The 24,742-nt window shown below is 37.5% G+C and overlaps 2 protein-coding genes across 2 annotated transcripts; both read right to left on the reverse strand.

The window, feature by feature from the left end:
• Positions 1–5,106: 5,106 nt before the first annotated feature.
• On the reverse strand, positions 5,107–10,351 carry icmt (isoprenylcysteine carboxyl methyltransferase). The gene is made up of 5 exons (XM_087782290.1): positions 10,127–10,351; positions 9,756–9,844; positions 8,290–8,459; positions 6,675–6,892; positions 5,107–6,594 (listed from the first exon to the last, which is right to left on the reverse strand). The coding sequence occupies exons 1-5, from the start codon at positions 10,343–10,345 to the stop codon at positions 6,415–6,417; spliced, it is 876 nt and encodes a 291-aa protein (XP_087638416.1). The 5' UTR covers positions 10,346–10,351; the 3' UTR covers positions 5,107–6,414.
• A 1,040-nt stretch (positions 10,352–11,391) lies between these two features.
• Positions 11,392–24,667, reverse strand: rtel1 (regulator of telomere elongation helicase 1). The gene is made up of 33 exons (XM_087781090.1): positions 24,475–24,667; positions 23,949–24,147; positions 23,223–23,316; positions 22,851–22,932; positions 22,719–22,779; positions 22,563–22,638; positions 22,407–22,491; positions 21,658–21,723; positions 21,324–21,480; positions 20,958–20,996; positions 20,758–20,833; positions 20,220–20,317; positions 20,035–20,090; positions 19,888–19,959; positions 19,283–19,364; positions 19,066–19,198; positions 18,835–18,948; positions 17,908–17,948; positions 17,748–17,833; positions 17,606–17,683; positions 17,454–17,531; positions 17,176–17,325; positions 16,990–17,105; positions 16,092–16,215; positions 15,748–15,913; positions 15,512–15,669; positions 14,604–14,699; positions 14,317–14,527; positions 14,108–14,242; positions 12,941–13,066; positions 11,938–12,123; positions 11,765–11,875; positions 11,392–11,573 (listed from the first exon to the last, which is right to left on the reverse strand). The coding sequence occupies exons 1-33, from the start codon at positions 24,574–24,576 to the stop codon at positions 11,515–11,517; spliced, it is 3,513 nt and encodes a 1,170-aa protein (XP_087637216.1). The 5' UTR covers positions 24,577–24,667; the 3' UTR covers positions 11,392–11,514.
• Positions 24,668–24,742: the final 75 nt, after the last annotated feature.

Consider the following 24,742-nt stretch of genomic DNA (forward strand, 5'->3'; position numbering starts at 1 on the left):
CTGCTTTGAGTGGAGAAGATTAGAAACCTGCAGCTTCACTGGAGAACAAAGATCTGAGAGGAACAAAGAAAACCTCCAACAAGTTCACTTTCATGCGAGAGCTTGGACTGGAACCACGAGCAGATCAGTGTCCAATTCAACGGACGCACAGGAGCCGCAGACGCTCGTGAGATACTTACCTCTTGTGCGCCAACAGAAGCTCTTTGTGAAGCTCGTTGTGAGTCCTGGACGTCTTGGGAGTCGTCAGCTGATCCGCGTTCACACCATTATCTGATTTAAAACCACAGAAAACACATTATTTTAGGTTTGATTTGAAGCCAAGTACAAGATTAAAGTCTTAACCAGGGGCCAGAATATGAATAAGAAGAATCCTTGATATGGAAAATAATAATAGTAGGTATTTTACTGAATATAGATTAAAAAAATGTATTTGCATGCATTTAAAAAGAGGTTAATTTATTATCTATTATATTTTTGAAATTTGAATTCCTTTAAGGATTTAATATTTCTAACATTTTATCTTGCTTAGCAAAATTTATTTGACAAAAAAGATCAAATTAACGAGAAGTTTGTCGTTTTTCATGTCTATAAAGTCATATTTAACTTCTTTTTTTTTAAAGTAGGTTATATTTCATGCATGGAAGGGTCAAGTAAACAGGTCAACAGGAGGTCCTGGTTACCGTGGCGACAGCGACTTTAGGAAGATTTATTTTCTTGTAAAATAATCACCTCTCTGATGAGTGACGGTGCTGCTCTTCACCCGACCTCTGGACGACATCTCTGTGTGTGGAAGTCTGCTGTGAAGACAAGTTACTTTAATTATTTTTAAACATACATATATATGAACATATACATTATTATTTTTATTCCTTTTTATTTATTATTGTTTTCTTTTATTTAATATTATGTTAACGTTATTAGTTATGTTGTTTTTATCACTATTTTTATTATTATTTTTATTGTTTTTGTTATTTGTTTTTTAAATATGGGTTCTGTAAGTTCAACTGTAAAGTTTGTAAATGTGTTTTAGATTTTGTCAATTTATTTTAAAGCTTGTAAATGCGTTTCAAAGCTTGTAAATGCGTTTCAAAGCTTGTAAATGTGTTTCAGAGTTTGTCAACTTATTTCAAAGCTTGTAAATGCGTTTCAAAGCTTATAAATGTGTTTCAAAGCTTGCAAATGCTTTTCACAGTTTGTAAATGCGTTTCAAAGCTTTTAAATGTGTTTCAAAGCTTGTAAAGGTGTTTCAGAGTTTGTAAATGTGTTTCAGAGTTTGTAAATGCGTTTCAGAGTTTGTAAATGCATTTCAGAGTTTGTGAATGTGTTTCAAAGTTTGTAAATGCGTTTCAGATTTTGTAAAGGTGTTTCAGAGTTTGTAAAGGTGTTTCAGAGTTTGTAAATGCGTTTCAGAGTTTGTAAATGCGTTTCAGAGTTTGTAAATGCGTTTCAGAGTTTGTAATTGCGCTTCAGAGTTTGTAAAGGTGTTTCAGAGTTTGTAAAGGTGTTTCAGAGTTTGTAAATGTGTTTCAGAGTTTGTAAATGCGTTTCAGAGTTTGTAAATGCATTTCAGAGTTTGTGAATGTGTTTCAAAGTTTGTAAATGCGTTTCAGAGTTTGTAAATGTGTTTCAGAGTTTGTAAATGCATTTCAGAGTTTGTAATTCCGCTTCAGAGTTTGTAAAGGTGTTTCAGAGTTTGTAAAGGTTTTTCAGAGTTTGTAAATGTGTTTCAGAGTTTGTAAATGCGTTTCAGAGTTTGTAAATGCGTTTCAGAGTTTGTAAATGCGTTTCAGAGTTTGTAAATGCGTTTCAGAGTTTGTAAATGCGTTTCAGAGTTTGTAATTGCGCTTCAGAGTTTGTAAAGGTGTTTCAGAGTTTGTAAAGGTGTTTCAGAGTTTGTAAATGTGTTTCAGAGTTTGTAAATGCGTTTCAGAGTTTGTAAATGTGTTTCAGAGTTTGTAAATGTGTTTCAGAGTTTGTGAATGTGTTTCAGAGTTTGTAAATGCGTTTCAGAGTTTGTAAATGTGTTTCAGAGTTTGTGAATGTGTTTCAAAGTTTGTAAATGCGTTTCAGAGTTTGTAAATGTGTTTCAGAGTTTGTGAATGTGTTTCAAAGTTTGTAAATGCGTTTCAGAGTTTGTAAATGCATTTCAGAGTTTGTGAATGTGTTTCAAAGTTTGTAAATGCGTTTCAGATTTTGTAAATGCATTTCAGAGTTTGTAAAGGTGTTTCAAAGTTTGTAAATGTGTTTCAGAGTTTGTGAATGCATTTCAGAGTTTGTAAAGGTGTTTCGAAATTTGTAAATGTGTTTCATAGTTTGTGAATGTGTTTCAGAGTTTGTAAAGGTGTTTCAAAGTTTGTGAATGTGTTTCAGAGTTTGTAAATGTGTTTCAGAGTTTGTAAATGTGTTTTAAAGTTTGTAAATGCTTTTCAGAGTTTGTGAATGTGTTTCAGAGTTTGTAAATGCGTTTTAAAGTTTTTAAATGCTTTTCAGAGTTTGTAAATGTGTTTCAGAGTTTTGTAAATTAGTTCCAACGAGACCCAAGAGCTTTACATTTATACAAAAAGAATTGTTAAGATTACCCACAATGCATATTGATATCATGTCAATCAACAGATGCCAACAACTATCAGATACATTTACAATTTGTTAAACGTAAACAAGGAGGAAAATAATGAATTCTTTGTCGATGAGATTCTAAAAGTAACTGATAATCAACCTACTGGATTTATTTAAGGGATAAACCTTGAGAAACTACATTTCCTGATCTCATCACCTGGAGTTATTACACCTGCAAAGATAATATAGTACAACAGAAACGCATCTACAAGAGCTAGTTTTCCATACATTTGCAGAAGTGCAGAGACCAGAGCGATTGAAATCAGAGACGACAGAGATCCAGTCGAGTGCAACAGAGGAAGCCGACTTGTATTATTAATGACGTTTGTGGAGCGGCAGCAGAAAAGTGAAGGAATCCACAATGACCGACACAGATTCACCGCAAAATTCTCCGAACACAAATTCCTGACGAAGGAAGAGAAAAGAGAGCGATTTTGTTTTAGGGATGAAAACAAGTTGCATCAAACGAGGAAGAGCGAGAGAGAATCACCGGAGAATGTGATGAGAAATATACTTGTTAACGTGAGAATACTTGAGGAAGAAGGTGAGGAAAGGAGGGAAGGATGGAGGGAACCTACCTGAGCTGCTGGGGTCCTCCATGAGCAGGTGTGCTGTGGGAACACTGAAGGTCTGTGACACCAGCGACTCGTGTCACCTGAGAGGTCCGGAGGCGGGTCACAGGGAGAGACACCGTAGGGTCGACGACGTTCAGTCGAAGGCATGAAAACATAACATTCTCCTGGATATTTCATCTATTAAAGTATATTTTCTGATCGTCATCATCTGTATTTACAGGCCGGATATAGAAGTGTTTTTACTTAAAGAATAGAAATCAGAATTGGTTTAGAGTCGCATGTTTTACTTGTACAAGTGAGAGAAAAAAAAGAAATATTTTTGAAGCACAGAGCTGTTAGAAGCGAGGACGTAATAATAGTTTTCCCATCAGGAAGTAAAGCCGTCGTATATGAATTTCTCACAGTGTTTTTACAGCATCAACATCAGACTTTGAGTTCCAATTTAAAAAAATGTAAACACTTGCGTTATCTCAGGGGTCAAGGTGACCTAGAGGCCTGAAAACCAATGTGGTTTGTGGTATCCCTTGTGTTGTCTTTGGGTCAAATGATAACACAAGGGGTACACGTTTGTTTTTCGGGCCTCCGGGTCATCTTGACCCTGAGATAACAGAGTTTTTAAAAGTGTTTTCACAGTTTCTAGAAACGTTTTCAGAGTTTGCAGATATGTTTTCAGAGTTTGTAAATGTGTTTTCAGAGTTTGTACACGTGTTTCAGATTTTGTAAATGCGTTTCAAAGTTTGTAAATACATTTCAGTTTGTAAATGCATTTCAAAGTTTGTAAAAGCTTTCCAGTTTGTAAATGCATTTGAAAGTTTTTAGATGTGTTTCAGTTTGTAAATGTGTTTTCAGAGTTTTAGATGCGTTTTTATACTTTGTAAATGGGTTTCAAAGTTTGTACACGTGTTTCAGAATTTGTAAATGCGTTTCAAAGTTTGTGAATACGTTTCAAAGTTTGTAAATACGTTTCAGTTTGTAAATGCGTTTCAAAGTCTGTAAATGCGTTTCAAAGTTTGTAAAAGCTTTTCACTTTGTAAATGCGTTTCAAAGTTTGTAAATGCGTTTCAAAGTCTGTAAATGCGTTTCAAAGTTTGTAAAAGCTTTTCACTTTGTAAATGCGTTTCAAAGTTTGTGAATGCGTTTGAAAGTTTGTAAATGTGTAAACAAGTTTGTGAATGTATTTCTGAGTTTGTAAATGCGTTTCAAAGTTTGTAAATGTGTTTCAAAGTTTGTAAATACGTTTCAGTTTGTAAATGCTTTTCAGAGTTTGTGAATACGTTTGAAAGTTTGTAAATGTGTTTTCAGAGTTTTAGATGTGTTTTTATACTTCGTAAATGGGTTTCAAAGTTTGTACACGTGTTTCAGAATTTGTAAATGCGTTTCAAAGTTTGTAAATACGTTTCAGTTTGTAAATGCTTTTCAGAGTTTGTAAATGCGTTTCAAAGTTTGTAAAAGCTTTTCAGTTTGTAAATGCGTTTCAAAGTTTGTAAATGCATTTCAGAGTTTGTGAATGCGTTTGGAAGTTTGTAAATGTGTATACAAGTTTGTGAATGTATTTCTGAGTTTGTAAAGGGGTTTCAGTTTGTAGATGTCTTTCCGAGTTTGTTAATGCGTATGTTTCACAGTTTTGTAGATTATTTCCATTCAAGGTCAGCATTGTATTTAAACGAGGACAAAAGAGCTTTCAATTTATACAAAATACAAATTTCACTACAAACACATTTGTTTTTGGGACTCTGGGTCATCTTGACCCTGTGATAGCACAAGGGTTAAGTGCTGTTATTTTTGCCATTTTAATCATTTTCAATGTAGAAATTATTTCAGTTTAAAATTAATCGAGTACAAATAATAAACAATCTTCCAGGAGGGGGCGCCAGTGGACAAAACTATTCCACTCAAGGATGAAATAAACAATGAATCAAACACTAGTTTTCATTTCAAAACTGCTTCTTTTTTTTATTATTATTATCCCAGTTTGTACGACAACTTTTTAAAGCTGGAGTCTCAAGGCAGCAAGAACCAGAAGTGCATCTACTGCTACATGTAAGACCTGCTGGCTGCTCTCACACGTCGTGACCTCTAGAACAGAACCGTGTGAAGGTGGAACACCGAAAAGACTCGATCGAAACGTACCCTGAAGACGACGCGGGTCGAGTCGATCGCACACGACAATAAATAACAAAGCAAGCGCACACATTTCTTTAGAAAAAGTGGCCAAAAACACACACACACACACACACACACACACACACACACACATGCGTGTCGTTTCTCTTGCCTTTAGAAAATCCGTGTGAAATCAGCTTTGGTTCGTGTCGGGAGCGAGTGACGAGAACGATCGAGGAAGCAGCCGTGATCGATTCTGAACCCCAAAACTTCAACGTGTGACCTACTTTCTGACTATACTTGTGAAAAATCTGAATTATCAGAAAGTGTTTTTTACAATTTAAATAAATATTTAGTCACTATTTTTCCTCAAAATCCTTTTTTTTTTTAATGCCCTTTATCCACTTTCTAAACACACACACACACATACATAAAACACACATTTTTCTTTTAAATTGGTAATCTGAAAATCAAAGTGTCTATTTTAGGTAATAGCTGCTGTTTTGAGTGTTAATGACGGTGTAATAACACAAACTCAGTTACACAACAACAAGTTCCCTGATCTAAAGTGTGACTGTAACGGTACTTATCTTGTTATTACCATTTATTTATTTTGAATTTTATTGTTATTTACTCATTAATATCCTTTTGTTATGGTAAATTGTCGCTAAATACTTTAAATAATCCACTAATTCTCAAATGTAGTTGCACATATTTGTTCCTAAAACGAAAGGGAACGACACACGGCTGAGCAACAGGCGCTATATATGACGGCTCAGTAGAGAAAAATGCAGTTTTAAATCACGAACGATTGTCGTTTTTACCGATTCCTTCTGAAGTGAACGAGCGAAAAAGTGTTTTGTGTTGTAGATCCCAGAAGGTCGCACCTCTGCTGACTCGTGCACGGTTCTGATAGAGTCGGAAAGTTCTAGAAAAATCCTCCCCCGTTGCGCGAGGACATGTCGATCTGAACTGGAGGGACTAGCAAGAGACCCAACTAGTGCTACTAGAGAGCTGAGGTTGGTAGAAAAAGTCCGACCCAGTTGGCGGTCCCAGCCGCACCGGGCGGGTCGCTGCCGCCGGGCAAGTGTGCTACGAGTCAAAAGAGCGTCCTCGGGTCTCAGTTGACCCGGATCCCTGAGATGAAAGGGAGTCCGGTGGGAACCCTCTTCTTGTACGCCACGTAGTCCTCGGCGAAGAAGTGGATGAGCGAGAGCTCCTCCTCCTCGATGCGCTCGCGGAAGAACCTCCAGCTGGCTATCGTGTAGGCCAGGATGCACAGAGGGTTGCACAGCAGCACCTGCGGGGGGGGCCGAGAGAGACAAGAGGGTTGAGCAAAACCAGAACCAGTCCAACACCTCCCACCCTGAGGGGTCCCACCTGTGTTCCTATGCTCCAGTAGAACCAGCCCACGTAGGACGGGTGCCGGAAGAAGGCGTAGACGCCGTCGGTGACCAGCACGTGGGTGTGGGCCTTCTCGTTCTGGACGATGTGGTTGAAGTTGGAGCCGGCCGTCAACATGGCCGACTTGCGCAGACCCTCGCCGCACATCACCATGAACAGACCCACCAGGCTGAGCCAGCTCAGCTGCTTCAGCTCTGCAGCCACAAAACACTTCGTTGTCAAACATATAGAGACACACCATTGGGTTTCATTTGTTCATCTTTGTGTTGCAATTGTACTAGTGGCCACTAGATGGCAGCAGTCATAATGTCCTCCGCAGCTAGAGGAAGAAGGAAATCCAGCAGGATCACACGACCACTGAGGACGAGAGGATACGGTCGACTCTAGCAACTTTTAGAGCTTATGTTTGGACATATTTTGGTTTAAAACAAATGAAAACAGTTACGACTTCGTCAAGAGTCATGTGGTCTGTAAATACTGCAACATCAGTGTCAAGTACTCGACAATACTTAGTACTTCTCGTTACTACAGTATCACAATATGGCATATCGTTGCCGGTGTATCGTGATATGAATTTTATCTTCCGATTCTTGCCGATACAAACTCATAAAAATTAAGTTTTTACATTTGTTCCTTTTTGTGTTGCAATTAGGCGTTGGGCCACTAGATGGCAGCAGTCATAATGTCCTCCGCAGCTAAAGGAATAAGGAAATCCAGCGAGATCACACGACGACTGAGGACGAGAGGATACGGTCGACTCTAGCAACTTTTAGAGCTGATGTTTGGACATATTTTGGTTTGAAAACAAATGAAAGCAGTTACGACTTCGTCAAGAGTCATGTGGTCTGTAAATACTACAACACCAGAGTCAAGTACTGGACAATACTACAAATATATCATTGTTACTACAGTATCACAATATGTCATATCGTTGTATCCCTGTATCGTGATACGAAAATTATCTTCAGATTCTCGCCAATACACACTCATAAAAATTCAGTTTTCATATTTACAATTAAAATATTCAAAGCATTTGTTCATTTTTGTGTTGCAATTAGGCGTTGGGCCACTAGATGGCAGCAGTCATTACATCCTCGGCAGCTAAAGGAACAATAAAAAAAACCTCAGAGTTCCCCACGATAACTGAGGACGAGTGGATACAGTCGACTCCAGCAGATGATGTTAAAGCTGATGTTTGGACATATTTTGGATTGAAAACAAATTAAAGCAGTTACGACTATAAATAAAAGCAAAAAAGTAAGAAAGTGAACTAAGAAAAATTCTATAAAAATTGTTTGGAAATTAAAGAAACATTTTTAGCCAAAAGAAATTATGTAAAAGTTATTTCACAGATATATTAAAAAAAACAAATTGAAATTTAATTAGGAAAATTTAGAAAAAAAAGTATAGTTTAGTTCACTTTTAAGATTGCAGTATAGAGGTAGAATTAAAATACAGTAGCGACCAATATGTTGTCACTAGAAACAGCGGTGTGTAGAAAGGCATCATGGGAATTCAATGATTTCTTGACGACGTACGTCATTCGTAACAGGGGAAATACTTTTAGATGCATCTCGTGTTTGTCCTTCACCTGGAACCGTGAGCTTCTCCACGGTGAACTCCAGCCAGGAGGAGATGGCGGCGAGCGTGTACTCCAGACTGTGGTTGAGCAGGAAGGAGTCCAGCGACAGGCTGCGGGGGTTAATGATGGCGGTCACCAGGTACTCCGAGTAGTGGAAGAAGGACAGCGAGCACATGTACCTGCGAGGGAACAATAAATAGTTGGAAGTTAGAGAGAAAGAGAAGTAAAAAAAAAAAGAAAGGGGGAAGTACTTTTACTTCTACTTTTTCTCTTATTTTGATTCAAATTGTCTTTGGTATATTTAAAAGCTGCTGGAGTCACTGCTTCAGCTCTGCAGCAACAAAACACTTCGTTGTCAAACATATCGAGACACCATTGTATTTCATTTGTTCATCTTTGTGTTGCAATTATACTAGTGGCCACTAGATGGCAGCAGTCATATTGTCCTCCGCAGCTACAGGAAGAAGGAAATCCAGCGAGATCACACGACGACTGAGGATGAGAGGATACAGTGACTCCAGCAGCTTTTGAAAGCTGATGTTTGGACATATTTTGGTTTCAAAACAAATGAAAGCAGTTACGACTTCGTCAAGAGTCATGTGGTCTGTAAATTCTACAACACCAGAGTCAAGTACTCGACAATACTACAAGTATATTCTTGTTACTACAGTATCACAATATGTCATATCGTTGTATCCCTGTATCGTGAAACAGATATTATATTCCGATTCTTGCCGATACACACTTGTAAAAATTCAGTTTTTATATTTACAATTGAAATATTCAAAGCAATTTTTTTCATTTTTGTGTTGCAATTAAGCATTGGGCCACAAGATGGCAGCAGTCATTACATCCTTCGCAGCTAAAGGAACAATAAAAAAAAAACCTTAGAGTTCCCCACGATGACTGAGGACGAGAGGATACAGTCGACTCTAGCAGCTTTTAGAGCTGATGTTTGGACATATTTTGGTTTGAAAACAAATGAAAGCAGTTACAACTTCGTCAAGAGTCATGTGGTCTGTAAATACTACAACACCAGAGTCAAGTACTCGACAATACTTAGTACTTCTCGTTACTACAGTATCACAATATGTCATATCGTTGCTCCTGTATCATGATATGAATTTTATCTTCTAATTCTTGCCGATGCAAATTCATAAAAATTAAGTTTTTATATTTACAATTGAAATATTCAAAGCATTTGTTCCTTTTTGTGTTGCAATTAGGCGTTGGGCCACTAGATGGCAGCAGTCCTCGGCAGCTGAAGGAACAATAAAAAACCCTCAGAGTTGCCCATGATGACTGAGGACGAGAGGATACAGTGACTCCAGTAGATGATGTTAAAGCTGATGTTTGGACATATTTTGGTTTGAAAACAAATGAAAGCAGTTACGACTTCGTCAAGAGTCATGTGGTCTGTAAATTCGACGTTAAATGAGGAATAAAAAGTCATAAAAAAGGAGGAAGATACTCACCAGCCAAAGTGCGTCCATGTGGTGTCAGAGCAGCTGATGATCAAACCACAGCCAAAGGTGACTCCCAGGAAACAGGCTCTCACTGCCACCTGGAGAGTAGAAAAAAAACAAAGCTACACGTGAGTCCAGTGAGAAAGTGAGCTGTCAATCCCACCAGTGTCACGACAGCATCTTCCCTGTAATCCTGTTACTGATAATCAGATTAACTTCCTGTTAGCTCCGGCTAGCTAGCAGCGCTACATTAACAGATAAATGGAGGAGAAACTTGTTTTTAGTTTTTTAATCTGACGCTAACGTAGAAGACGTGTCACATCACAAACACGTGTACATGTTATTAATAAATAAAATAAAGCAGGTGTCGTCAGTCCTACCTTGTAAACCGGTCCTCTGTAGATCAGCAATAACAGGCCGTTTGTCACCGCGATATGCAGACAAATGACGATCTTTCCCGGGGTTTCCGTCAGATAATCGAAGACCCAGTCGACGTGTCCGAAGCAAGTGCGTATCAAGGGGATGAAGAGGACGCTGAGTCCCAGAAGAAAGCTCTGGACACTGACTCTTCCCTCCAGCACCAACTTGCTGCCTGCCATGATGGAAGTACGGGTGCGGGGAAGTCTCGCGAGACTTCCGCATGGGGAGCCGACAAGTCACGTGTCAGGCGCGAGAGCGCAGGTGTGGATTAAAAGGTTCGGTATTTTTTATATAGATCGATATTTATTTTATATTTCAATGGGTGATTTGTGATATTAATATTAATTCAGAAATTAAATATAATAAAATAAACAAAAGTGTTTTATTTTATTCGTTTTTTTTAGTCCAATAAAAAACGTATACAGTTATTTCTTGACATATAAAGCGACTTTAAATAAAATAATCTAAAATAAAATCTTGTCTCTCGTGAAATGGAGTTTTTCTGGTTTGTTTTTGTACTAATTTTTTTTTAATTATAGTCCTTGAGTGATATAAATTATTTTTATTAATTGTATCTGTTCATATAACATTTTTTCCTGTTATTCTTTAATGACTATTTAATTATTATGATTTTCCACAGACTGGACATAGTTAAAGTGTAGTCCAGGGGCCACGAGCGGCTCTTTAACCTTGTGGCCCTCATGAGGTCAAAGAAAAACATCACCAAACAAACAAAACAAAACAAACAATTTTGTTTTTATTTAAGTTTATTATTCATTACTAGTTTAACTCTAAACTAAAGGATTTCTGTTGCCTTTGTCTCCACTTTTGAGTATTTATTTAATATTAAAGTGAATTTAAAATAAATATTCACAAAAATGCTTTTACATTAATTAAGGTTCTATAAAATAATTTAAGACGATTAAGTTCGATTTTATTAAACTTGTTTTTGTAACTTAAGATTTTAAGTTTTCTTTTACATTTTCCCAGCTTTTCTACCCTTTATTTTTGCTCGATGGCAACAGTCACTGTATAAATTGTGGCCCCTGAGAAAATGTAATCGTCCACCACCTTTAAAAAAACATTTTTGCTATATTTTAACTTTAATATAATCTTAACTCAAACAGGAAGTAGCTAAACTGTTAAGAACAGTCTTTCTTACTACTTTGGATATTAAACTGGTCAAAATATAATTCACATCATTCCTTTAAATCAAAGTTTTATTTGAGGTAATTTATTTCATTCTTTACAACGATAAAATTAAAAACCTACATCATGATCTCGGTCCGCTCAGATCCAGCTGACGGTTGTGACGGCGCCGGCGGAGGAACTCTCTCTCCTTCTTCTTCTATGGTTTTTGAGAAGCAGCGAAAAAACTGGTGAGTTTTCTCTGTGTCTTTGCTGGAGCTGCAGAGAGAACAGATGGACATGTTGTTAAAGAGCAACACAGAGCAATAAGCTTTAAAAAAAAGCAAGAAAAATCGGAATAAATTCATGCAAATACAGAATTTACAAGTCGTGATCATCAAGGTAATGAGAAAGAAAGCAAAAAAACGATAATAGGGTGATAAAAATGGGATTAAAGATGGATTTTCCACCTTCTTGAGTCTGATCTTCTGCACCAGTAAGATCAGCCGAGTCTCCCATCAAACCTTTCAACATCTCCTTGAACTGCTGTTTATGATGAGGTCGGACGAACACGAGGATTCCTGCGGAGATCTCAGAAGGTGAAGCACGTGACGCCCGAGAACAGACTCGAAGCAGGACTTACTGCGCAGAAGATCGAAGTTCTCGTTCCTCTCCGTCAACAGGCTCACCACGATGGACACCAGCGTCTCGTAGTCGTCGGACTTCTTGTAGTCGCTGATGGCGTTGAAGAGTTGTGCGGATTTTTCTTGCGACAGAGATTTTTTCACGTCGGCCAGGAACACTGCGGGTTCGTTTTTCTTACTGGAATCTGCCAAAGGAGGTTTAAGTCAAACGAAACAGTAAAAGCTGACAAGATGGAGGAGATGATAGCAGAACCTCCTCATTTATCTCATTAGAAACAGTACGGATTCAAAAGCTATTGATGTATAGATTTGTTTGTTATTACATTTAAAAAGTTGCTTCAATAAGAAAAAATGTCGATAGAAAACTTTTTTTTCACTTGAATAAAAAATATGCTGCAACTTTTCGGGACTGAATAATTTATAAAAAAATGTTTTACCCGTAACGCAAGATTTTTTAATTAAAACAACTTTTTTTGATTGAAAATATATAATTTTGCAAGAAATTATGATCGATAATTTGGCTAAAACACAAAAAAGATTGAACTTCTATCAGAATAAAAGGTATAGTTAAAGTGCTTGAACAATTAATTTTGCTTGAAAATATATTAATAGTATTTTTAATTGTAGCAACTTTTTTAAAAGTTAGAAGTTTATTAAGATTCAAGCAACTTTTGCTCATTGAAAATGTTTTTTTTATTTAACTTTATTTTAAAAAAAAATAAACAATTAATTTTTTTTACATCCAAAACAACCCGTTTTTAAAATGAAAATGTTCTTTTTTGATTGAAAATAATTTATTTGATTGACATTTTTCTGGTATTGAAAGATTAAGAAAAAAAAATATATATATATATATATATATATATATATATACACACATTTATTTATTTAAGATAATTTGTTCGGAAACTGCAACTATATTTCTATTGAAAACCACTTTTTCTTTTATGGGATAATAAAGAAACAAATCCATGCGAAGGCGAAAGAGAAGAAGAAGGTCACCTGCGGTCGCTCGTGTTGAGGCGTCACTGCTGAGGTGTTGACCTCCGTGATTGAGCTGCTGCGTGCTGAGCTGCTGACCCGTGGACAAGACACCGCAGCTCCCGGCACTGACCGCTCCCTCGGTGGCTGTCGGCGACACAAGAACAGTGAGCGGATGAGAAACAAGTTTGTATCATTTAGTTTTATTACATCCTCCAGTGAAGTTATGTGAATGTCTTGAAGAACCTTAAATAATGGAAGAATTCAAATGTGAAGCGTCAGCAAATCATATTCTCATCACGCAGGTTTTTATGGTGTGTTAAGATTTTGATGTTTGGACGGTTGACTCCCTGTTTATATCATATTATCTTTGTTTATATCCCTTTTCCTTTATATCCTTTTTCTTTTAAGTTATTTACTTTTGTTCTATGTTCTTTATACTTGCACTTAGTTCTTTTGTTTGCACTTTGTTCTCGTTTTGTTTTTAGGAAACTGTGAACAAGACTTAATAGTTAATTTCCTGAAAATTAATAAGGTAAGGTAAGGTAAGGTAAAACTTTATTGATCCCTCAGGAGGTCTCCTTCGGGAAATTGTTTTTTCCGACAGCCAGCAATTTTCCATAAACAATACAAAATAATAAATAAAAATAAAATAAGAAGAAAAATGATAGTAAAAAAAATTAATAAAAACAGAAAATGATAGAAATTGCTGCGGAGCTACTGGAGAGGCAGCCATCCTCGTCGGCGCCTTTATGACGTCTACCCATCCATTAATACTAAGCTTTTAGTAAGATTGACTTATTGTTCTTTTTTATCATTAAAATACATTTTTACTTCATCTTTCTTATTTTTTCATGCAAATTTAATGAACTCAGTATTATCATTATTATTTAAAACGTATATAATTTGATGAGTTTTGTTCTTGTGCTTATGCATAGGGATGTATGGTTGGACAGGTTTTTTTTAACTACCTTTTTTCTCTTGTTATATTTGTAAATTCCAGTAAAAATAAAAATAAAAATGTGTTTCTCAGCGAAGATGCGAATAGAAACTTTGGAAAAAATACAATAAAATTGTCGGGAAATATTCCTGAAGGAACAGACGTTCTCGTTTGATATTCGACGATAGAAAATAAAAGTGTTTTAAACTTAAAATGAAGCTGAAAGATATTCTGGGCTTGACACGCACCAGTGGCCATCAGAGCTTTCTTCTCCTCCTTGCTCAGCGAGTGCTCCGGTTTGAAGCCACACCCGACACCGGTCAGCGCCAGACACTTCTCGTCAAACTGCTTCTTGTGATGCGGACGCACGAACTGGTAGATACCTGAGGTTCAGGGATGAAGTACGTTCACACACACACGAGATTTAAGAGGTGAGGTCGAGGGGGGCGACGATCACCTCGCAGCATGCCGTGATTGTTGGGGTCCTCGGCCAGCACGGCCGTCTTCAGCAGCAGCTCGTCCAGGTCGTCCTTGTCCTTGTAGAGCTGCAGAGCCTCCACCACCTCCTTGTAAGTCACCTGGCTCAAGGACTTCTTCATCTCCGTCAGCAGGTTCTTCACAGTAACAACCTTCCCTTTGGCGATGATGTCCTTCAGCTTCTTGGTGTTCTGGACAAGGTTCCACAGTTACTCTCCCTCGTCACTTGTCACAGTGAGACGACACCGGTCGGACTGAGATCCACACCTGATCCTGGACCACTTTGATTTTACGTTTCCCGCCGCGGAGCTCGTCGTCCATACGTTTGTCGCACTGAAGCGATAAAGTCGACAGACGTCTGGCCTGGAATGAGGACAAAAAACAAACAAGTTTTTAACAACAAAGTTTAAATTGAGTGAGCAGCTACAGAGAGAGAATGAGGGAAAGGAAATACTTTCACTCTGTTTTGAATCAAAGTATTTATAAGTATATGTAAGTATAGTATAGAAGCTTAATTAATGAGTAATTGGAACATAACATGCATTTCAGAGCAGTGTTAAGATAAAGAAGCATTAACTGGCCTTGACCAAACAAGAATATTTTGTCATAAACAATAAAGTAGAATAGAATAGATAGATTTTATTAATCCCCATGAGATCTCCTTCGGGGAATTAGATGCGAGTAAGTAAATAAGATTTATTTGTGAAGTAGAACTAGAACTTTTGCTCATTTTGAGGAATGAATTGTAGTTTAAACATTTGACGAGAGAAGCTAGGGGATGGATCAAAGGTCACATGGTGGTCGTAGAGCTCAACATACTTATTTTTTTTGTATAAATCACATTTAAATCAAAAATAGAACCTTTTTTTCGTCACTTTTTCCCTCAAGTTTCTTTAAATTAATTCCTATTGAATTTGTTGAGCTTTTACCAGTTTGTTTTCTCCATTTTGCTTTGAGTTGAATATTTTTAAATTGTATATAATAATAATAATAATAATAATAATAATCTCTATTTATATAGCGCCTTGAATGTTTTACTGAAAGGTCACTATTATGGATTAAGCCTCGTTCTTTGTACGAATACGAAAGTGATTCGATGATAAATATGAATATAAATCTTTAATATAATAAAGTAGGAGTAAGTTTAAGATTCACAATGTCGGTAAGAAAGCTACCTTTTCCACTCCAAAAGAATCCGTCTCTCCCTCGTCCCTGTGATGCTCGCCTTGCTCAAGGGCGTCCAGCAGGCTGACCGGTTTCCTGTGACTCTCCCGGGCCTCGGTTTCATACTCGATGCAAATCCTGGCCATGGCGCTGCCGCCGGAGTGGTCGTCTGTGCGATTGATCACGAGAAAAAAAAATCAAAACATTTTTCAATCTCTGAACTCCTGCATTTGTCAACGGCGCTCACTCAGTCTCTTCCTCTTCAGACTGGGCATGTGCGAGTCCAGCACCTTGGCCTTCTGGGCCACATGGCTGGACGAGGCCGAGCAGGAACCGGAGCTGGAGGTCTGAGCGTCCGCCTGGAAGACGGGCTCGCAAGCCTTCGCTGTTTTTTTGCTCTCTTTCACGGGTCGCTGGAGGATCAAGCACAAACAAAACTGGAGAGGAAAGTTTGACCCTTTACCTACATTTATGCAGAACTCAAGAATTCAGATTTAAACTATGCATAACTGCTTTAAAAAGTATCTATATTTTGATGCTTTATCCGCTTCAATGTGTGCGACTCATGGGATAAAATAAAGAGCATCCTACCAGTTTCTGGGCGACCCGGAAGAACTGGGAAACGTCGCGCACGACGTTGCCGAAGCTGTCGCCGTGACGCACACACGGCCGGACCCAGGATGGAAGCTGAGCGCGAGCGTTAGCGCCTTTAAACCTGCAGAGAGTCACGTGTCGTCAAGTCACATCTGAGGCGACTTTGAGAAGGTAAGGTAAGGTAAGGTAAAACTTTATTGTTCCCTCAGGAGGTCTCCTTTGGGAAATTGTTTTTTACCAATAGCCAGCAATTTTTCATAAAAAAATAATACATAAAAAATAAAATAAGAAGAAGAACATAAAGAGGAAGAACAAGATGACACAATCCAAGTCTAAAGACAAAGAACATAGATCAAGGAAAGAAAAACAACAAAGACAAAGGATACAAAGACTAACATAGAACAGAACATCCAGATACTCTCACTGCACTCCTGCCCCCGAACTCAGAATTGTACAATTTAATAGCCTGAGGGATGAATGAGTCCCTGAGTCTATTAGTGTTGCACCTGGGTAGGAGCATTCGTGCACTCATTCTGCTTCTCTGCTCACTGATGACAGTGTTCAGAGGATGATGTCATCATCCATGATGGACAGTAGTTTGTTCAATGATCTCCTCTCAGCAACTGTCACCAGTGAGTCCAGCTTCATTCCAACCACAGAACCAGCCTTTCTGATCAACCTGTCCAACCTGTTGACACTCCTCTTGGACACATTTCCACCCCAACACACCACAGCATAGAACACTGGCCACCACAGACTGGTAGAACATGCAGAGGAGCTTCTTGCAGATGTTAAATGATCGAAGCCTCCTCAGAAAGTACAGTCTGCTCTGAACCTTCTTATATACAGAAGAGGTTAAAGGATTCACTGAGGGGTCGGAATAACAAGAACGGACCTCTGATCGCACAGGAAGATGGCTCCGAAGTCGTCCTTGTGTCTGATGACTCGACCGATGGCTTGATTGACGGCCCTGAAGGCCTGCTCCCGGTACCACTCCTGGCCCGACAGGAACTGGACAGAGACGATCAGGCGCTGCAGGAAACGGGTCGGAAGGTGCAAGAGAAGAAGAAGAAGAACTCACCTTTAGACCAGTCGCTCGGTTGTTCCGGTTCATCTCGTCCAAAAACTGCATCTTCAGGAGAACCCGGGGGTCCATCCTCGGGGGGAAGGGGAGGCCGGTGATGATGACGCCTCGACCGTACGTGTCGGCAAAATCCAGACCTTCGCTGGCCTGACACGGTAAGAGATTAGAAACGGCGTCGACGTATTTACCTACACATCTCTTCTGCAGCTTTTCAAGTTTATTTGACATGGATTTATTGATGGACAGAGAGACTTAAATCTAACGACAAACCTCACCTTTCCTCGACACACAGCTGTGAAAGTCGCTCCTTTAGACGACGCATCATCGACTTTGCTGTAGTACCCGTCCATCACCTGGCAACGGACCAGAACTATTAAATACAACATTCAGCGAATCCTTCTCCCTGAGGTGAGCAACACAAGGTTACCTCATTGAAGGTGCCCTTTCCTTTGGGCTCCACGTAGATGGGCTTCACGCTCTCAATGCGACTTGCTTGTCCGTTGGTCTGGTGAAGACACGTCGACGTTTACACTTGTTTTTTTAGAAGCAACTTCTTTGAAGTTTCTCACCCTCCAGAACTCCAGAGTTTTATCCATCAAAGGGAAAGAGGGGAAGAAGACGAGCATGCCATGAGGGACCACTCGGCTCAGGTTGGCTGGACAAGTTGATGCACAAATGTTTTCATTAAAATAAATTACTCTTGTCGCTTCATGAACTCCTGAATCTTACCGACTGTGTTCCCCAGCGAAGCCATGTTTTCAGGAACGAATCTGTGATAAAGATTTTTTAAATGCTCGTCAAACACAGTCACGCAAGGAGGAGACAAAATATTTTAGCAGTCGAGGTCAAAGTTTAGAACTAAATTTATATTAAAAGGGAAGTCTGATTCTGATATTGTATTTTCTGGAAGACTTAAATCATCTGTGTATGTCCTTATTCAACAAACTATCCCAACAAATTCCTTCCTCACATCAACAGTTTTACCCTTATTGTCTCTGTATAATTGTTGTATTTCATAATCTCTTCTACTAATCATATATTAAACACTGTCAACATATCAACACGAACATTAATCTACTTCAAATCAAAAAGCCACATGAAATAATGTAGAAATGTTCTCACACCATTTACTTTTATTATAAGAAAGTCAAATGTTTGCATAGTTTTCAATCTAGTCTTAAGGTCTATTACATCATTCATCAACGTCTTACAGTGTATTTGAGACACTTGTTCTTAGATTTCCATCAAAAGAGAACGGTATATTCATATGACGTCCTGAATTTAACGTATTAAGATTTGAGTGAGGCACCAGTTGAAAGTCAAAAGGTCAAGCTCGCCTGCAAGATGATGAGCGGTTGACGGGTCTTTCCATTGAAAATATTCAAGGTCTTTTCTAAATGTCTGTCTGGACATGCATTTTCCATTTTTTATTAAAATGACTGTAATATGATTATAACTAACAATGTTAATAATATACATTTAAAATCCCCCACTGTGTAATTACCTCCTCTAAGGTGTTTTCACCAGGACTGCATGTTTATCAACAGCAAAACTCAATTAACATTTACATTTTAATTGAATTTCACACATGTATACATTTCATTATCCGGACTTGTGGTCTTGAGCGAGTAAATGAGGAGGAAAAAAAATCCTGACCTTCTGTCGAAGGCAGAACTCAACATCACCCCGTCTGGTCCTTGATCAATCACACGGACGAAAATCTGGTCTCTCTCGATCACATGGCCGTTCTCCAGAGACACATCGAACTTTCTGAAACATCCACAGTTCTTATTCATCGTTAAATGAACCCTAGATACTCAATCTGCAATAACAATAACAAGAAATGTGCATGTTCTGTTGTCCTTATGTTGATTGATCAACACTTACATCCTCATTTCGGCGGTGAAGGAGGTCAAAGGTGACAAGGTGCCACTGGTGAGGATGATGCTGCGGACCTCCTGATTGACCAGCTCCTGCATGCTGTAGCCAGGGGAGAAGCACCAGTAGCTCAGGATGTTTCCTTAGAGGAATCGAAAATGAATCCAAGCTTAAATCTCACATTTCAAAATAAAAGACATCTTTCAGGACAAACTAGAGGTTTTACCTTGTTTTTTATTTGGCGCAGACGACGCCCAGACGTCATTGTTTTTCTTCTTTTGATGACTGTTGTCTTTGTGGATGTGGACCTGCAAGATAATCACTGTTAACCTTGTTCATGAACATGTGACACAGTTATCATTTAACTATTTATTGACAATAAATTAGATATGGAGAGACTACTAGGCTGCTCTGTCAGCATTCATTTTCATTTAAAAAAACTGAAAATAAAAGTCCAGGAGTGAAAATATTTATAATAAACATAAAAAAAAGATAATTGTTTGAATTAATAATCTATGTTTGCCGTTATATGTCACTATAGAGTTTTTAAACCACATTATACATTTTTTAAATTCTTCGTTAACGGTTATTTTATCATTTTATCTTGATCTTTAAAGTATGTACTTTTTTGAGTATTGTTTTGATTGTCTAAGCGCTTTGTGACCCTGGTCTTGAAAAGCGCTATATAAATAAATATTACTTACTTACTTACTTACTTATTTTAAAGTGAAAAACTTAAAGTAGTGCAAAGATTTTAAAATAGTAATCTTGGATTAAGGTAGATAATCTGACCAATACACACAGGTTAGAAAACGTAAAAGAAAATCCTACTTTGAAATGTGTAGTGTTTGTTGTCATCTGCCGCTGCCTGTCACTCTCGACTGGTTCGCCACAAAACACAACCTAAAAGACGAGTTTCATAAAAATCACTCAAACACAGGTTTGTTGAAACATTGAGAGATCAATCAATTTCAGTACCTGAATGATGTCAGAAAGTTTCTGTAGTCCGGACGTGTTAAGGAAAACTCCCGGTTCTAGTAAAAGAGAAATTCGAGTTAAAAACAGTTTCTCAGACTATTTTTTTGTCTTGCAGTAAAAATTCATTGGATCAAGAAAAAACAATAATACGGTTAATAGATGAGAGCAATAAGATGAAAACTTACGTCCAGTTAAATGTCCAGTAATCTGTTCCAGAGCTTCATACACGGCCGTCTTGGTGTCGTATGTCAGGTGAGCTCTGGCCAACAACTCGTAGATGAAACTAGAGTGAAAATAACATCATCATATAAAAATACAAATCATTTTCTAGCGCTTCTGTTCTTAGTGAGAATTCAATCCATCCAAGAAGGAGCCAACATTGACAAGCTGTTAAGAAAATAAATAATTGAAATAATAATCAAGACTGCAATTAATATTTTGGTTTAAAAGGAAGTCACCCAATAACTATGTTCACAGTATAAGTTAAAACTTAATTGTAAAAAATTAAAATAAAAAGTAAAGAAATTAATAATATTGTCATACGATGAAACAAAAGAAGCCTTTTGATTTGTCTGCAATTTTAAAAATGGACAATTTATAATGAAATATCCGTTGGTTTATTACAGGTTAATTTCAAATTAAATAAAAAAACATTTCTTTAAATCCTGTAACCAAGAGCGTGTGTTTTAATGATGGGTCAATCGTCAACATTTCTGTACTTACATCCCAGGTCTTGTCATGCCTTTTTCATTCGGGACATCAAATGAATCGATAGCAGCTTCTAAATCCAGTAAAATCTCTGGAAGGGAAATCACAATATGAAAAGAATCAAATAAAAATGAAAAAATACATAAAGAAGAAAGAGATTTAGTTTAAAACCAGAATCTTTAGAACATTTTACATTCATCATTACTTGTACCTACGTTTGATTTTAGCAACTGTGGTGATGTCCACTTTTGAAGCTGGAATAAAACACATTAAAGTAAAATTATAGCAGAAATGGGTGCAACAGAAAGTATCAAATAAATCATGTTCATTTCAGTGAATTCATACAACAAACGATTCCTTCTTTAAATCATATTGTACAGAGATTTAAATACTCTATAGAGAATCAAAAGCTTTGTTTTCCCCTCAAACAATTCATAATTTAGTCCAATTTGATTTGATGGGGGATAGAATGATAATGGAGGACAGTAATTCACATTTTTGTATTTATAGAAGAAAAAATACTTCACTTTTATAAAGTAAAATCTGTTTCCTAAGTTTTAATCCTCTTAGAAGCCACTAACCGGAGTTGAGAGAGTCAACATTGAAGTCTGATGAGAACGGTTCCCCAGCGCTGACTTCTCTAGCCTGCTCCGATAGCATTCTGTCCACCGCACTGATGGCCGAGGCCAGGTCGTACGGACTCAGGTCAAAAGATGTCGACTCCTCGCACGTCTTTTCCTGCTCACACCGACAGAAATCAACAATGTGAACAAACATTGACATTGATTGACAAACATTCTGATTAACAACCTATTTTTAATGACAGTTCCACATCATCTCATGAGTTTACAGGGAACATTTAGTCGCTTTTTACAATTTCTTCAAAAGCAAAACTTCAACCAACACACAACGTACCACATTATGAGCTTCGTCAAAGATGATCACAGCTCCCTTCAGCTCTATGTTGTGCGCCTTGCGACTCTGAGGAGAGAACAAAAGAACAAATGACACTAGTACAGTTGCGTTACTATCTGATGCAGAGTTGTCCTCACTATCTTTGGTTCAAAGCTCATTTTTAAACCGTGTTTTAGCGACATTAAAACCATTTTTAAAATGTTAAAACTTGGGCTTTAACGATTCACCAATCATACGATACGATTCCATATACTTGGTTCGCGATACAACTCAATAAGACATGCATTTCGATACTCTTGCATAATTTTCAGAACGATTTTAGGGAGACTAATAGGCCAAAATAGGTCAGAAAATCAGCAAACGACTGTATCCTCTTGTCCTCAGTCATGTCAACTCAAAAATAAAGTAAAAACTGTGAATATTTGCTTGTTAATTCTAAAAATCGAGAAGAAAAAAAAGATAACCTATCAAATTATTTTAGTCACTTAAAAAATAAAACAAAATAGATCTATGATAAAAAAAAACGTATATATAATTTGAAAACTAAATAAATAAATTGATGTAGTGCAGTTTAAAATCTATTAACTATGGTAAATAAATAGATAAATCATGTTTTTATTCACACCCCTAATTAAAATTGAGGAAAAAGATTCCGCATCCATTTACTTTTATTAAAGTAACACATTAACACGTCACTAACTCATTTAAAACCTCTCACCGGGATCATTTAAAGGCACTGAATAGTTTACCTTCGGGTCCAGCAGGTAGTTATACGGCATGAAGATCACATCTGCCTGTTGCTTTAAAGAACGGGAGAGATAATACGGGCAAACCCTGACCGGGGAAAAAAGGAGAATATTAGTGAAAGACTGATGGATGAATGTCAATCCCTGCACTGATCTCACTTCTGTTTGTTGCCATATTTCACCAAATCCTCGACGTCCAAAATAGAATCCACTACGTTCTTGTCTGTACATTTCTCTGCGGACCAGAAGCTCAAGTTCACAAACACGACAGTTAACATGCATCGACGTCTCACATTTATTTAAATGTTGTGGTACCTTCGACGTTGTTATAGAAATGGCAAGACCTGGTGGAGACTTTGGACCTGCACATGTGGACCTGCAGGAAGCTTGTTTTAAGTCACGCGCAGAAGACTAAAGCTCATCACGTCCAAGGTCAGGATCCCTCACCTTGACGTGATTGCTTTCTTGCCGCATCACTTCTGGATTGATGCACAGCTGCTCTCTGGAGCCCAACACGCAGACCTTTGGTCTGAGGTGCAGAACACACAACCATCAATGATTCAACCTCTGACAGCGACAATTTATCTTCGCCGTCATCGATATTTCTGTCACACACAGGGTTTAGAAACATATATCGTTGCATGAAACTTTTTATTTTTTTGATCTTTTGCTTTCAATATCCAATTATTCAAAACAACTTCAATGAGTTTCAGAAACACACTTATTAAGTCTGGGTCTTCTAGATGTTAATCCACATGAAATGCAACAATAAATATTTTTTTCAATCTCATAAACTGGTATCAAGGGAATGTGAGTTACCTGTATGAGGTATTCTTCAACTCGCCTACAACCTGGGCGAGCTGCGAGTGAGTCCTCGACGCATAGATGATCTTGGGAACATCGGTGTAGTAAGCTGGAAGAACACAAGAGCAGAGATGAATCTTAAAATCTGAATCAATTAAATAATTGTGTTTTACACCCGCACTGTAAGGAGAGGTACCATTTCTCTTTTCTGCATAATGTCAGGTCTTTAAGGAATTAGACAATATTTATAGCTAGATATTTTTTCCTCTTTTCTGTAATTCTGTAGTTCATTAAAAATAATACAATACTAGTAGTAATTGTCTTGTTATACATGTTTATTGTTGTTGATGTATTTAACATTATTTGTACAGGTTTTATTTATTATTTAAACACTAATATTTTTCATTTTATGTATTATTATCATTATTATTTTATTGTTTTCCAAACATATTTTTACTCATTATAGTTTTAATATGTCTACTGTATCTCCTACTATGTGTATCTAGTAATATCCCCCAAATTTTGAGTAGAATAAAGAAATATCAATCAATAAGTAAATAGTTCTAGTCAAAGCAATAATGACGAAATATTGCTTGGATATATTTTGGATATACATAATTTGAAAAAAGGTTTGATTGTTATTAAGATTGCATTCATTTCGTGATAAAAGAAGAGCTTTTGACACATCTTTCACAGCAACTACATCAACAGTGTTCGTATGTTTATCCAACTCTGATTTACCAGGCGTGTCTCCGTCTGTAGCAGCAGTTCCCCAGGATGACAGCGGTGTGTCGGGGAACATCTCCTCTCCTCCGAGCTTTTCACATATCTTGCGAGCCGAAATTGTGTCCTTGAAATGTTCTCTCCAGGCCAGGCAAGCACACAGCAGACACAGAGTTTTACCAGTTCCTGTGGGACTCTCCAAGACTCCATTTACTTTCTGGAACGACAATAGTTTCGGTTAAGTTCAAGGTTGTATTCCTGTACAACACATGTATAAATTGAGTGGAAAATTGAGCAACAATAACTGTTAAATGTATTCTTAATTCACATTTTTTAAAGGTTGGGGGGAGAAATGCAGTAGCTAGTTTTCTAAATAAAATAAAAAAACAACCTTATATACTAAGTAAATCTTAATTTAAATTGTATTTAAAGTATCAAGTCATAACATATTAATCTGAAGACAATTAAAGGTTTAAATAAGATTATATATCAACGTAATAAACGCATTACCTTTATTTAAACGTGATTTAATTCCCACACTTACCTTCTGCAAACATTCTAGCACTTTGTTCATGTAGTCAGTTTGGCAGTCATAGGGGGTGAAGGGGAAATTCACGTTTACACCTCTTATAGACAGTGAAGGCATTTTGTCGACACTCGTAAATATTATTAAAAAAAAGTTAAAAAAGTTATAACGAATCCGCCGCTTCTGTTAAAAACCATAACAAACGATTCATAACTAGACTGAAGTTGGCGCCTGCAGGGACTTCCTGATACACTCTGGGCATGCGCAGCGGAAGTGACGTCGCTGT

Source organism: Callionymus lyra, chromosome 19 (assembly GCF_982586985.1).
Source record: "Callionymus lyra chromosome 19, fCalLyr1.hap1.1, whole genome shotgun sequence".
In the NCBI taxonomy this organism is placed as follows: domain Eukaryota; kingdom Metazoa; phylum Chordata; class Actinopteri; order Syngnathiformes; family Callionymidae; genus Callionymus; species Callionymus lyra.